Consider the following 15,923-nt stretch of genomic DNA (forward strand, 5'->3'; position numbering starts at 1 on the left):
TTTTTTTGATCCGTGCCATGTGGCATGCATGTGGCATGCTGTAGCTTAGTTCCCAGACCAGGGATCAAACCCGTGCCCCCTGCAGTAGAAGCTCAGAGTCTTTACCACTGGGCTGTCGGGGAAATCCCCACACATGATCTTGATTACTGTAGCTAAAAAATAAATCTTGAAATTGGGTAAATTGTTTCCTCCCATGTTATTCTTTTACCAAATGAATTCATATTCTTTGCCTTCTATATAAATTTTAGAACAAATTTGTTAGTTTGTGTCTTCTCTCTCTGCTACTCCTCTGTCTTAAATTATCTTTATTATTTGCTTCTTTGGGTTTTTCTTTATTTTATTTTATTTTTTTCCCAGATCTTTTAGATAGAAGCTTGAGACTATTCCTTTTTTTCTTTAATGTACATTTGATATTATACGTATCTTTCTCAGCACTGCTCTGTGTACCATGGAATTTGATATGTTTTATTCTCATTTTCATTCAGTTCAGCGTGTTTTTTATTTCCCTTGGAACTTCCTTTTTGACTTATGAATTATTTAGAAATGTGTTATTTAGTTTTCAATTGTTTGGAGATTTTTCTCTTATCTTTCTTTTATTGATTCCTAGGTTGATTCCATTGTGGTCAGAGAACATTCTGCATTATTTCAATCCTTTGAAAATTTTGAGGCTGGTTTTATGGACCAGGATATAGTCTATCTAGGTATATGTTTCATGGCACTTAAAAAGACTGGGTTTGGGAATTCCCTGGTGGTCCAGTGGTTAGGATTTGGTGCTTTCACTGTTGTGGGCGTCAGATCCCTGGTCAAGGAACTTAAATCCCAAAAGCTGTGCAGCGTGGCCAAAGGAAAAAGGACTGTTTTCTGCCCTTGTTGAGTGGAGTGTTCTGTAACTGTTGATAAGACCCTGTTGGTTGATGATGATGGTAAGTTCTTCCATATCCTACAGATTTCCTGTCTCATTATTTATTCTATCAGTTGAGAGAGGAATAATAAAATCTCCAACCGTGATTGTGGATTTGTCTGTTTCTTCTTTTGGTTCTATCAATTTTTGATTCACATATTTTGCAGATCTATTGTTCAGTGCATACACAGTTAGGACTGCAACATCGTCTCGGTAAATTAACCCGTTTATCATTTTATAATGCCCTTCTCTCTTCTGCTAGTTTTTTTGCTCTGAAATATACATTCTGTAATATTAATATAGCCTCTCCTGCTTTCCTTTGATTAATGTTCATGTGATATATATTTTTTTCATCCTCTACTCTCAACTTCCCTGTTTTATTAGATTTGAAGTGACTTTCTTATAACAAGCATATAGTTGGGGTTTTCATCTACTCTGCCAATCTCTTTTAATTGGTATATTGAGACCTTTTATATTCAATTATCACTACTTTAGGGCTTATGTCTTCCATCTTACTTTTTGTTTTCTGTTTGGTCTCTCTGTCTTTCCTTGTTCTGCGTTCCTGTGGACTACCTGAACATTTTAAAATTCCCTGCTGCCCTGGAGGCTTGAGCCTTGTGGCCCTTTGAGCTAAAGGCTCCAAGTTTAAATGTGTCACTCAGAGGAGAGTGTCCCCATCTGTCCCAGCACAGCCACCCCACCCTCTCCTGCTCCAGAAAAGAGTGAGCCTCAAGCTTGGTTAATTCCATCTGCTGTCTTCAGGTTTGGGTCCAGAGTTAACCAAATCCATAGATTAACCCAGTTCACTGCCTGAAACTGACCATCTCACCCCACCAGAGCTATTAACTGAAACTAATGACAGCATGCCAGGGAAGCAAAGGGAATAATCCCAACAACCTCACTGCTTGGAGGAGGCACAGAGAAGCATGCATAGCAGACGCCTTGACAAACAGATGAGTTCAAAGACATAGTGATGAGTCTTCTCTGAAGGCTCTTGTCTCTGAGAGAGAAACAGCCAGAAAGTCTTGGAAACAGCAGCGTCTTTGGTGCTGGCATCACCATCGTCCCTCACACAGTGCCCATCCCTCAGGACCTAGCCAGTACCTGGCACTCAGCAGATGCTCAGTGAATATTTGAAGAAAGAATTTATGAATGGGTGAATGCATGGCTTAGTGCATGGGGGAAGGGGTACATCTGTGAAACCTTTGGGGGATGAATAAGCCAAGCCTACGGAACTGTTGATGAACTGTCTTCTTTCCCTTTCTTTCCTGAACGTATAGTGCTTTCATCATTTCCCTATTTCCTCACTGGAGCAGATTTTTTTAATAGTATGCTTCATTTTTGGAATAACTTTAGATTTACAGGGAAATAGAGAAGATAGCACAGAGAGTCCCATAGAAGTCCTCACCTGCTTCCTATTATTAACATCCAGTGTTAGTGTGGTATATTCATTGTAACAGTGAACCAACATGGATTTGTTATTGTTAGCTGAGTGTTAGTCTCTCAGTAGTGTCTGATTCTTTCCCATGGACTATAGACCTCCAGGCTCCTCTGTCCATGGAGTTTTCCAGGCAAGAATACTGGAGTGGGTTGCCATTCCCTTCTCCAATTGTTAGCTAAATCCCATACTTTATTGCTATTTTTCTCTGTATCCAGTGTCTTTTTCTGCTCTGGGATCCCATCCAGGACACCGTGTTGCATTTAGTTGTCATACCTCTTTAGGCTACTCTTGGCTGAGACAGTATCCCAGCCTCTCCTTGTTTTTTTTTCTTGTGTGTGTTGGTTTTTCAAGATTTTTTAATGTGGCTAATTGAAGTCTCTATTGGATTTGTTACAACATTGCTTCTGTTTTATATTTTGGTTTTTTGGCCCTAAGGCATGTGGGAATCTCAGCTCCCTGACCAGGGATCGAACCTGCATCTCCTGCACGGGAAGGTGAAATCTTCACCACTGGGCCTCCAGGGAAGTTCCAGACTTTCCTTGTTTTCGATGACCTGTTCTGGGGAAGCGTTGGTCACTATTTTATAGGCTGCCCCTCTAGTGGAATAGGCATTGATTGTCTCATGATTTCGACTGAGGTCATGGGTTTGGGGAGGATGACCTCAGAGGTAAAGTGCCTTTCTTCTCACATCAAGCGTACATGTTATCAGTATGACGCATCACTGGAGACGATGACCTTGATCACCTGGCTGACGCTGTGTTTGCCAAATTTCTCCACTGCAAACTTACTCTCCCCTTCCTCTCACCTTCCAGACTGTGCTGTTTGGGATTAAATCACTATGTGCAGCCCTGACATCGGAGTGGGGAGCTATGTGCCTCCTAGATAATTTCTAAGTGTTTGAGGATTGTCCCTTCAGAACAAGCAGCCCTTGTCTTTACTTTCTCGGGTGATACAACACATATTGAAGTGAAGAAGCAAGGGCAAGCTGTGAGGTCCTGGAGAGATGGGATCTTGCTTTGTTGTCCCTAATACGGCTCCTTTCACAGTGCAGGTCACCTCTTAAGATGCTAAATAAGTACCTATTGAATTGAATTAAACAACCACCAGCACTACCAAAAAAAAAAAGTCCCTATGAAGGGCCTGGTTGCTCGGGCTTCTCTCTTTTTTAAAATATTTTTCCTTATTTATTCATTTATTTATTTTTGGCTGTGCTGGGTCTTCACTGTGGCTCACAAGCTTTCTCTAGTTGTGGATGGGGGGGGAGGGCGCTATTCTCTAGTTGCAGTGCCTGGGCTTCTCATTGCAGTGACTTCTTTGTTGTGGAGCACAGGCTCTAGGCTTATGGGTCCAGTAGTTGTGGGACACAGACTTAGTCACCCTGTAGCATGTGGGATCATAGTTCCCAGACCAGAGATTGAACCTGTGTCCCCTGCATTGGCAGGTGGATTCTTAACCTCTGGGGCACCAGGGAAGCCCCCAGGCTTCTCCTAATGGTCATCAAGTCCAAGAAGGGCATCTTCACTCCTTCCCAGAGTTGATGAAACAGGGGCTGACTCACCAGCAAGGCTCCTGAGACAACCCTGGGCACAAGTAGTGAGTCCAGCATCATTCGTCAACACAGTTTGCACAGAGCATTTTGCAGGTCACCGTCTCATCTTTCACATGACATGCAAGTACTCACTGGGCATCCCTAATGTGTTGGACCCCCTGGGGCCATAGGGATGACAAAATAGAGTCCACCTGGGGCAAACGCTGGTCAAACTATATTAGTTTCCACTGCCACAATAACAGTGACTATGATTTAGAGGCTGAAGACAACACCCGTTTACCATCTTGTGGTTTCCACTGGTCAGAAGTCCAGGCACAGGGTCTCAGCTGGGCTCTCTGTTTAGGGTCTCACAAGACCAATATCAAGGTGTCAGCAGCTGGGTTCCTTCCTAGACACTCAGGAAGAATCCACGTGCAACCTCATTCAGGTTTTGGTGGAATTCAGTTCCTCTTGGTTGCATTTCTTTGTTGAGGGTCAGCTAGGGGGTCATATTTTTTCCCAGTGTCAGGGCCTGCATTCCCGCTCAAGCTTACCATGTGGCCCCTGCTGTCTTCAAGCAACAGTTCATCAAGTCCTTCTCAGGCTTCCAGTCCCTCTGACTTCCTCTTCTCCTCCATCCCTTCTGAATTTTTCATACATTTTAAATGCTTACGTGATTACACTGGGCCCACACAGATAATACAAAGTAATCTCCCTCTTTTAAGGGCAACTACTTAGTGACCTTAATTACTCCTGCCAAGTCCCTTTTGCCCGGAAAGAGAACAGATTGACGGACATGGTATCTCTTGATGTTCCTAGTCCCAGGGGCTAGGGCATACAATCTTCTAGGGCAGTGGTTCCCAGCCATTTTTGGCACCAGGAACCGGTTTTGTGGGAGACAATTTTTCCATGGACTGGGGAGTGGGAGGGAATGTTTCAGGATGATTCGAGCACATTACATTTATTGTGCACTTCATTTCTATTACATTAGCTCCACCTCAGATCATCAGTCATTAGACCCCAGAGGTGGGCGATTAGGGACCACAATTTTGCCTACCACGTGATGCTCCTCCAACATCAGTGTGCGTGGGCGTCACCTGCAGAGCACGTTAATGAGGATCTGATGCAGTGGGGCTAGGGTGAGAGTCTGCGTTCCTCGAGAGCTCGCAGGCAGCACTGTTGCTGCATGCTGGTCAGTGAAGCATATTTCTGTGATCAGGCTTTGCTGCTGTTTAGTCACTAAGTTGTGTCCAACTCTTTGCAACCCCATGGACTATAAACTTCCAGGCTTCTCTGTCCAAGGGATTGTCCAGACAAGAACACTGGAGTGGGTTGCCATTTCCTTCTCCAGGGGATCTTCCCAACCCAAGGGTTACATCCAAGTCTCCTGTGTCCCCTGTATTGGCAGGCAGATTCTTTACCACTGAGCCACCAGGGAAGCCCATGGCCAGGCTTTAAACCAGAGGAAATTTACAGTTACCAGCTGAGGTCAAACCTAAGACAGAATATCAGGACATTAAACTTGTGGTTCTCAAACATAAGGGGCATTAGAATCAGCAGAAAACTTGCTAAAATACTGATTGCTGGGCCCCACCCCAGTGTTTCTGAGTCAGAGGTATGAGATGGGATCTGAGGGCATGCATTTCTAACAAGCTCAGGCGGTCTGCAGACCACACTTTGAGAACCACCGCTGGAACCATGAGCCAGTTGCTTTGTGAGGGTTAAGTGAGAGGAGCAGGTAACACCTTCTGTCAGAAGGCCTTCATCTTTGAAAGCAGAATCCCTTTTTCTATCCAACATGATTGCCTCCTCTTGGGCACTTCTGTGCACCCCATCTGAGGTAACATGGTGTCTTGTAGGATCAAAGGGTTGGATTTCTTTTCATTTGTTGAGCTGCAATCCCTCTCTTTCAGGAACACAGTGAAGCAGATTCAAGCATAGCTTGAACTGATAACATCATTAGTAGTCCCAAACCTATCTTTTAAAAATCAAAAATAGTATTTATTGCATTTATGTACAAAGCAACCCTTGTTTATTGTAAAAAGATATATATATATTTACATATATGTATATATATATAAAAAAGAGGAAAACATCATCATCCCACCCAAAGGTAGCTACTCTATTTTCCAGACCTTTTTCTATACCTGTCAATCCAAATATATATGTAGGCTTTTATTTCCAAAACTACATGGTACAAACTGTGTTGTAACCTACTTTTCTTAATATATTGTAAATATCAAGCTATCTACTCACTGTTTTTAGCCCCTGGTTTCAACCCCGTTCACCCAATAAAAAGCATCCAAAAAATGCTATGATTCCTGGCTTCCCTCCTGCACACCTGCAGTTGGAGGGAGATTAATGGACCAGCATGGGCCCCAGTGGGACAGGAGGGAAGGACATGAAGGATGGAGGTTGATCAGAAACAGGCTCCCAGAGTACTGGAACAGCCATAGTTTTGCATCGCAGAACTATTCCTCCAAAACGCACACGTACTTTTTTAGGAGAAAGTGATTCAGCTGAGCACTTCTGGATCCAGAAATGCCTCAGCACCAGAATCAAGTGCACAGGAAAGCTAAATCAGGAGCATTTGTGTCTTGGTGGTGGAGAGTGCGGGCACAGGACATGAAGGGCTTCCTGCTGCCATTTTTAGGCTAATTAGCTGCTACCGGAGAGGGCAATGGCACCCCACTCCAGTACTCCTGCCTGGAAAATCCCACGGACAGAGGAGCCTGGTGGGCTGCAGTCCATGGGGTCGCGAAGAGTTAGACATGACTGAAGCAACTTTGCAGCAGCAGCTGCAACGGCTACAGGAATTTTTCAGCATTGATAAAGGTGTGCTTATGGTAAAAACTTATTTTCCATCCTGTGAGTTGCAAAACTTGCTTTCCAATGAATAGTAAAGAAATTATTAGATATTTAAGTTGATTTCATGTCCTGGATATTGTAAATAGTGCTTCAGTAAACACTGGGGCAAAGGTGTCCTTCTGCATTATGGTTTTTCACTGGGTATATACCCTAAGATCATGGCCTCTGGTTCCATCACTTCATGGGAAATAGATGGGGAAACAATGGAAACAGTGTCTGTCAGACTTCATTTTGGGGGGCTTCAAAATCACTGCAGATGGTAATCTCAGCCATGAAATTAAAAGATGCTTACTCCTTGGAAGGAAAGTTAGATAGCATATTCAACCAACCTAGATAGCATATTCAAAAGCAGAGACATTACTTTGCCAACAATGGCCCGTCTAGTCAAGGCTATGGTTTTTCCAGTGGTCATGTATGGATGTGAGAGTTGGACTGTGAAGAAAGCTGAGTGCCAAAGAATTGATGCTTTTGAACTGTGGTGTTGGAGAAGACTCTTGAGAGTCCCTTGGACTGCAAGGAGATCAAATCAATCCATTCTAAAGGAGATCCAACCAGTCCTCCTAAAGGAGATGAGATCAGTCATTGGAAGGACTGATGCTAAAGTTGAAACTACAATACTTTGGCCGCCTCATGCAAAGAGTTGACTCATTGGAAAAGACTCTGATGCTGAGAGGGATTGGGGGCAGGAGGAGAAGGGGACGACAGAGGATGAGATGGTTGGATGCTGTCACCAACTCGATGGACATGGGTTTGGGTGAACTCCGAGAGTTGGTGATGGACAGGGAGGCCTGGCATGCTGTGGTTCATGGGGTCGCAAAGAGTCGGACACAACTGAGTGACTGGACTGAACTGAACTAATACCCAGTAGTGGGATTGCGGTCCAACGACAGATGAATGGTTAAAGAAGTTGTGGTATATATACGCAATGGAATATTACCCAGCCACTGAAAGGAATGAAATAAGGTCATTTTTAGAGATGTGGGTGGATCCAGAATCTGTCATACAGAGTAAAGTAAGTGAGAGAAAAGCAAATATCGTATATTAACGGATATAGGTAGAATCTAGAAAAATGGTCCAGATGAACCTGTTTCCAAGGCAGAATAGAGATGCAGACATGGAGAATGGACATGTGGCCCCAGTGGGTAGATGAGGAGGGTGGGATGGATCGGGAGATTGAGGCTGACATGTATACACCTCCATGTGTAAAATAGAGAGCTATAAAGCACAGGAAGCTCAGCTCAGTGGTCTGTGATGACCTAGAGGGTTGGGATTGGGAGGGGGTGGGATGGAGACCCAAGAGGGAGGGAATATTTGTATACATATAGCTGGTTCACTTTGTTGTACATCAGAAACCAACATAACATTGTAAAGCAATTATATTCCAATAAAAAATGTTTGGAGCAAGAAAAGATTTAATTACAAATTAAATTTCCACCATAAACCTGCTAGAAATGGTGGACAAACTGAACAAGCAAACCCAGGGCCTGTTGGGCAAAGCAAAGGTGTGATGTCCAGTGAATTTCTCTCGGAACCCGCAGTCAGTCTGTGGGCTTCTCTGGCCCATGGCGGGGGCAGAGGGCCCATTCTTACACAGGGGCTTGGGTGAGGTCTCACACAGCCCCCATCAATGTGAGCTCTTCTTTCCTTTCCACAGAATGAAGTGATCAGCCAGCAGCTGTGTGTCATCTTCACTCACTGCTACGGGCCCTACCCCATCCCCAAGCTCACAGAGATCAAACGGAAGCAGACCTCACGCCTGGGTGAGTGGGGGCTTCCTGGGTCCAGCCCTGAACTGTTGCTTTGTGATTTGAGGACAGGAAGGAAGCAAACGCAGCCAAAGAAGAGACTGGGCATGTTGGAGGGCAAACAGGGTGGATACAGGAGTGAGGCAGGTGGAGATCGGGGTATCACCTTTGTTACATGATTAACCTGTTTGGAGAAAATACATTGGGGATAAGGACAAGGGGACTCATCAGTATCTTATCCCTCCGCTGAACACCTTTCTTCTGCACATCACTGACAGTGATGGCTGCCCATGCCCTTCGAATAGCCAGGTAGAGTCCAGAGAAGGCTGAGATCTGCATAGCCACTCTCCCCCATCCTCTCCTCTAAGAAGTTCCTCTTCCTTGAGATGGAATGAGCAGGGTACAGTGACAGGCCAGTAGTATGCCCCTAATGGAAATCCTGCAAGGAACTGGAAGGAGAGATGAGCAAGAGTCACCCTCTAGACAAACACACCACACACACACACACACACACGCACACACACGAGGGGAATGGCGCTGACCTGAGGAGATGGGATGCCCTGAACTCCCATCGGGTTAGCAGTAATCACTCTCCACCCTTCTTGGACACTTGCTTTGAGCTAGCCCTAGCCAAGCTCCTCCCTACTCTCTCTCAAACAATCCCTGGGCTACCCGGGAGACAGGCAGTATTATCTGGGTCACAGCTGAAGACAGGGAGGCTCTGCAGAGGCGTCAGCATCAGTTCAGGTGGAGCTGGAGCATGAACCCAGGTCCCCCACCAAAGCCACAATCCCATCTTTCTCCAGTTGGCCTCTGGGATTTTCCAGAAGAAACCTTTCCATCAGGCACCGATTTCATTCAGAAGATCCTGGGGCTGCTGGTAACCTGGTGAATCAACCAGGAAAAAAGGCAAATACCTGACTGCCTTGAAGCCTGAGGCATGAGTCTTCTTTTGCAAAGGCTTGTCTCTCACTGCCTGGGGACTGATAAAATATTACAGATAAAGGACACCCCTTCCTATTAAGGTTGGGGACCTTCCTACTTCCTGTTTCCTTTTCCTATATAGACCAGGAAAGTTTGCAGAAATGGAAGCAGCTGAAGAATGCTATCCTTTAGCAAAGCCCCTACTTTTGAAATAGGTGAGCTAGTTTAAATTAGTGAAAAGGCTGAATTCATGGAAATGCTTTAAAGTATTTTTGTTCCTGTCACAAATAACCTATTAATTTAAATGGCACAAATTTTTGCTAAAGTAGAAAACTTAGCAGCTAAGTCAAAGGTTGCCTGGTTTTCTTTATGCCCACTCATGTCAGCCAGTTCAGTAGCTCAGTTGTGTCCAACTCTTTGCGACCCCATGGACTGCAGCATGCCAGGCTTCCCTGTCCATCACCAATTCCCAGAGCCTACTCAGACTCATGTCCATCAAGTCGGTGATGCCATCCAACCATCTCATCCTCTGTCATCCCCTTCTCCTGCCTTCAATCTTTGCAAGCATCAGGGTCTTTTCAAATGAGTCAATTCTTTGCATCAGGTGGCCAAAGTATTGGAGCTTCAGCTTCATTAGTCCTTCTAATGAATATTCAGGACTGATTTCCTTTAGGATTGACTGATTTGATCTCCTTGCAGTCCAAGGGACTCTCAAGAGTCTTCTCCAACACCACAGTTCAAAAGCATCTATTTTTCGGTGCTCAGCTTTCTTTGTAGTCCAACTCTCACATCCATACATGACTACTGGAAAAACCATAGCTTTGACTAGATGGACCTTTGTCAGCAAGGTATTGTCTCTGCTTTTTAATAAGCTGTCTAGGTTGGTCATAGCTTTTCTTCCAAGGAGCAAGCATCTTTTAATTTCATGGCTGCAGTCAGTCACCATCTGCAATGATTTTGGAGCCCAAAAAAATAAAATCTGGCACTGTTTCCATTGTTTCCCCATCTATTTGCCGTGAAGTGATGGGACCGGATGCCATGATCATAATTTTCTGAATGTTTTAAGCATGTAGGCAATCCAAAATGTACTCAAACTGCAAGTAGTTCTACCTTGTAGAAAGCAGGTGTTAATTAAAATATTACCAGGGCAACAAATCATAAAGATCCATCAAATTTACAGACTTTAGAGAGTGAAGGTTACACTGCTAGGGCATAGCAATAATTTCTGACATCTGGTGCTTTACAAGACACCCCTGTTAGAGCAAACATTTGCAAGGGCTGTTTCAGTGACACAGCATAAAATCTGCTCTCCTGTAGCTATAGGAGAGGAGAGAAAATTTTTTTTCCTCCTGAATTTGCTGAGATTTTTTTTCACCAGCAATTAAAAGGGCCTGGTTTTCAGGCCAAGCATTGGAATTCAAAGGTTATTAGCACCAAGAGAAAGAAGGCAGGCCTGAGGAGTTCAAAGCTCACAGATGAAAGAAAAAGGACATAATATAATGATTAATAAGTGGAATATAAAGCATATAGTGTTTTGCATCTTCAGTACAACATTCCAAGCTCAGATAACTAAAGGTGGTCAAATAGTTGTTCCTTGGGGATCTGTTTATAAGGAAAGAGAAGGGTGAGTAGTGACAAAAGCCCCAAAGTGGCATCTCCATAAGGCCAGGAAGGCCACGTAAATGAGGGAAATGGGTGTGGTGTAATACAATAGGGAATGGTGGGGACTGGGGCAAACTGGAGCGCACGTGCCTGATTGTTTTATAGTACCTTGTCCTCTGCCCTCCCAGTGCGTTCTGGGGGAGAATGGTAAAAAGAGCTAAAGGTGGGAGATGTTAGCAATTTGGGAAGCGGAAGTGGGAGCTAGTTGAAGGTGGATAGTGGGAGTGAGAGTCTGAGCAGAGGGAGATGGGTTGTTGAGAAGAGGGAGAATGTCGCTCCAACCTGTTGACAGTCTTTAAAGCAAGTGGAGAAGCGAGTGTTAGCCAACTCTCTGGCCTTCCTCTGTGGCCTTTCTTCTCTTTGTTGTTGTTGTTTAGTCGCTAAGTCGTGTCCAACTCTTTTCTGACCCCATGGACCCTCCGTCAGGCTCCTCTGTTCATGGGGTTTCCTGGGCAAGTATCCTGGAGTGGGTTGCCATTTCCTCCTCCAGTCTCTTTGGTTTTTGTTGCATTTTTTAATAAAAAAAAATTAAGAGTATAATTACAGATGATTTGACATTTTTATGCCTTTTTTATATGTTTTAGATTAAAGCTTTTTTATTGGGAAGAGGTCAAGAGACTATAGGTACTGACAGAGAAATATAAGTGGAGGATACCCAGGGCCACCACCTAGGGTGAATCAACCAGGAGGAGAATCGGCCAAAAAGGCAAATTCTGGTTCTAAGTTACAGCAGGGTCTGTGAAAGGGGCCAGGCCAGGGGTCTGACTTAGAAACTGAGCATGGTGGAGTCGGGTAGGGGTACAGGTGCATGGGCCAGTTGGTGGGTTTTCCCAGAGAGACCAAAGTGCTGCGCTAAGGATGGACTGGCACCTTTGTAGCCCCAGGAGAAATGGCTAAGATGCCAGGCAAATCGGAGGATTCCGGTGCTTAGCAATGCAGGCCCTGGAGTCCGAATGTCCACGTTCACATCCTGGCTTCTCCACCAGCCACTCGCTTGACTAGGTCACTGTGACTCCTGGCGTCATGTCCCTGTCATACGCCTGACAGTGGTCCCTCTCTCCCAGGGCTGAGTGAGTTACACCTGCGGGTGCCAGCTTGCATGGTGCCTGGCACATCGTGAATGCTCAGTAAGTACTAGAGTACTCTCTGTACTAGTTACACAGCTTCTTTTTTCATGGAGATGAGGGCAGGAGCCTGGCTCATTTGCCTCTGATCCTCACCTGAAACACAGCAGCAAGCAGGCAAGAATCACTTCCATCAGGAAAGGAGGGTGCTGAGCTGGAGGAGGAGGAGTGAGGTGGGGCGGGTGACCTCCTTAGAGGCCGAGTGGGTAGATGGTCGCCCTCCACACCTGACAGTCATGTGAACTGTGGCCGGGGGTGAATCTTCTAAGGGGAAGTGCTACTTTTAATCACAAATAAGCTATGAAGATTCCCTGTGAAATACTGCATTCCAGTTAATTGCACGTTCCTGTAACTGATCCTGTTTCCTGTTCGGTCACGGTCTCTCCAGCAAGTATTTTATCACCGGGGCCTCCCTGTCAGCTCTTATGGGCGCTTTTCCAAAAGAGGAATCCAAACCTCGTCCTTCTCTCCTCTAAAGCTACCCTCTCTCCCTTTCCTGTTCCAGATCCTCATTTCCTTAACAATAAAGAAATGTCAGATGTCACCTTTCTGGTAGAAGGAAGACCATTTTATGCTCACAAAGTGCTGTTATTTACAGCGTCTCCAAGGTATGTATCATCAGTTTTGAAAGCACTGAATTATAAGGGTGGCTATTACTATTCTCTAAAATTCAGTTTGGGTGGTTATCATCACTGAACGGGCAGATTTTCTTCTCAAAATCAAGGTTCCAAGACCATAAGGCATTTGTATAGCTTGTTCAGGCAGCATGATCCACAACGACAAAAGGAAGAAGCCACCCAGGAGTCCATCTGTGGAGGACTGGATTTTAAAATGTAGTGTATACATACCTAGGGCTTCCCAGGTAGTGCTAGTGGTAAAGAAAGTGCCTGCCAATGCAGGAGACATAAGAGATGCAGGTTCAGTCCCTGGGTCGGGAAGATCCCCTGGAGGAGGGCATAGCAACCAACTCCAGTATCCTTGCCTGGAGAATCCCATGGGCAGAGGAGCCTGGCAGGCTACAGTCCATGGGGTCACAAAGAGTCAGACACAACTGAAGCAACAGCACACACATGCACACACGTATACAGACATTATTCTGCCTTAAAAAGGAAGCCAGTTCTGACACATGCTACAGTATGAATGGGGACATTATATGAAGTGAAATATGCCTGTCATAAAAAGACAAATATTATACCATACGATTCCTTTTATAGGAACCATCCATAATCAAGTTCATGAAAGTGAAAGCAGCTTAGTTATGTCCGACTCTTTTCTCCAAGCCAGAATACTGGAGTGGGTAGCCATTCCCTTCTCCAAGGAATCTTCCCAATCCAGGGATTGAACATAGGTCTTCCGCATTGCAGGCGGATTCTTTACCAGCTGAGCTACCAGGGAAGGTCAAGTTCATAGAGACAGTAAATAGTAGGCTGGGAACTGGGGCTAGGGGAGGGGGAGTAGGAGTTGTTTTTTGAGGACAGGGTAAGTCTTGGAGATTGATTGCACAATGATGTGAATATACTCCATGTAATATTAGTAAACACTCAAAACTGGTTAAGACACTAAATTTTATGTTACATGTTTTTTAACCACAATTTGGAAGAAGAATACAGGGCAGTCTCTATCATAATCAGCAGTCTTTGTGTGGCTTAGACAAGATACTGTTCCTCTGGGCAGATGGAGCACATATTGAGCACAGAGCTTCATGAGTGGAGAATGGATTGGATTGTAACTTCCTCAGCCAGGTGTCCTCACGCAACCTGAAAACTCACACTGCAGCCTTGCAATGCCTGCTCTCCAAATATCAGGGAACTTTGGCATAAGGCGCTCAAAGTACACAGGTCCTGAATCTTACTTTTCCTGAACCCTGGAGTTGACAACAGTGAAACATCATCCCTGCAAACTCCAGAAGATAGTGAAGGACAGGGAAGAAAAATACACTATCCTTTGCATGGTTCTGTTGTGACATCATGGAAGAGCTGTATCAATACTCTGTGTGTGTGTGTGTGTGTGTGTGTGTGTGTGTGTGTGTGTGTATGTTCAGTCCCTCAGTTGTGTCCGACTCTTTGCGACCCCATGAACTATGGCTTGTACCAATGATAACTTCTTAGTTTTCACAAGGTACCATGACTATGTTGGATGATAACATCGGGGCAAACTGGGTGAAGGGCATACTGGAACTTTCTGTACTATGTTTGCAACTCTTCTATAAATCTGAAATTATTTCAGATTTAAAGTTTAATTTATAAAAATAGACATGTCTTAGCTTATTTCTAAATGTATTGAGTATGGGAGACTTGCCTGGTGGTTCAGTTGCTAGAATCCCCTGCGCTGCAGGGGACGAGGGTTCAGTCCCTAGTTGGGGCACTAAGATCCCACATGCTATGGGGCAACGAGCCCACACTGCAACCACTGAGCGTGAGCGCCACTACGAGAGAGTTTATGTGCCATATTGAAAGATCCCGCATGATGCAGTGAAAATCCCACATGCTGCAACTAAGACCCGATGCAGCCAAATAAGTAAATAGAGTATCACTGTGTTCCACTGACTGGGTCTCTACCCACGAGGAACCTAGTTTAGCCAGTGGCAGGAAAATGCATCTAAAACTCTCAACAGAAGGTAATTCATTTAGGGAGATAGGTAATCAACAGGTGTTGATGCCTATGACATTAAATACCTACCATGCATCAGGGCCAGCCTGGCTCAGGCTCTGAGGATGCAGCCGAGGCGAGAGTCGGCAGCAGTCCTTCCCCTCTTAGAACAAAGGTTGTGTGGGAGGAGGAAGGAGTGAGTTGGGCACCTGAGGAGCTTGAAATTTGAGTCAGGAAGGACTCCAGGAAGGAGGCAGCCTTTGTGATGGGCCTGCAAGGTGGAAGAGTTTTTTGTTTCTTACTTTATTTATTCTTCTGGCCTCATGGCGCAGCTTAAGGGATCCTGGTTACCCAACTGGGGATCAAACCTAGGGCCCTGCAGTGGAAGCTCTGAGTCCTAAGCACTGGACCACCAGCTGGAATTCCCTGGACAGCATTTTAAAAGGCTTTTGTTCTTTTTAAATCACCTGCTTGAGAAGTAATTTAACAGTCTAGACACTGTTTTTAACTTTAGCATTTTAACTTCAAATTGGATCATGGTATCGTATCAGGGGACATTTTATTAGACAATCTATAGATATGTCATCATATTTCCGAGTTGTGGGGATATATTACATGTTTCTATCATCAGAGAGCTGAGCCTTGCAAGCTGTGGATGTCTTTGTGAGTCTTCTTATCTCCCTTTTTATGTTCTTGCTCAGGTTCAAAGCTCTCCTCTCCAGCAAACCAACCAACGACAGCACCTGCATAGAGATCGGATACGTGAAGTACCCCATCTTCCAGGTGAGCCCCTGCTGTGACCTGCAAGTCTGCCTGTGGGGGCGGGGCACCAGTGGGTCCCTCCGAGCCTCCGCCTGTGGATCAGCCGCTGCCCTGTCATCAGCTCCTGCACTTCTGGCCCTTGTCTTCACACTGCCCCTCCCCCTTACCATCCATGCAAGCCCACAGCGTTAACTGAGCACATGCTTTGTGCCCAGCACTGTGCTGGAGACACAAGGATAGAGGACACTCTCCTCTGGGGCCTCACAATCCAGAATGGATAACTCTGAGTAATTAGTCAATTACAATATAAAGTTGGAGTGAGCGTGAGAGAACCAATGTGCTGTGACAACTCAGACCAGGGAGACTGGGGAAGGCCCCT

General features: G+C 45.1%; 1 protein-coding gene across 1 annotated transcript in view; it reads left to right on the plus strand.

Moving 5' to 3' along the window:
- The window catches only part of ABTB3 (ankyrin repeat and BTB domain containing 3), a 319,847-nt gene that overhangs the window by 287,509 nt on the left and 16,415 nt on the right, over positions 1–15,923 (plus strand). The window contains exons 12-14 of the mRNA XM_052640471.1: positions 8,393–8,498; positions 12,699–12,801; positions 15,484–15,565. Of these exons, the coding sequence (XP_052496431.1) occupies positions 8,393–8,498; positions 12,699–12,801; positions 15,484–15,565 (291 nt within the window). The remainder of the gene's footprint in view (positions 1–8,392; positions 8,499–12,698; positions 12,802–15,483; positions 15,566–15,923) is intronic.

This window comes from Budorcas taxicolor, chromosome 5, assembly GCF_023091745.1.
Source record: "Budorcas taxicolor isolate Tak-1 chromosome 5, Takin1.1, whole genome shotgun sequence".
NCBI classification, from domain to species: Eukaryota; Metazoa; Chordata; class Mammalia; order Artiodactyla; family Bovidae; genus Budorcas; species Budorcas taxicolor.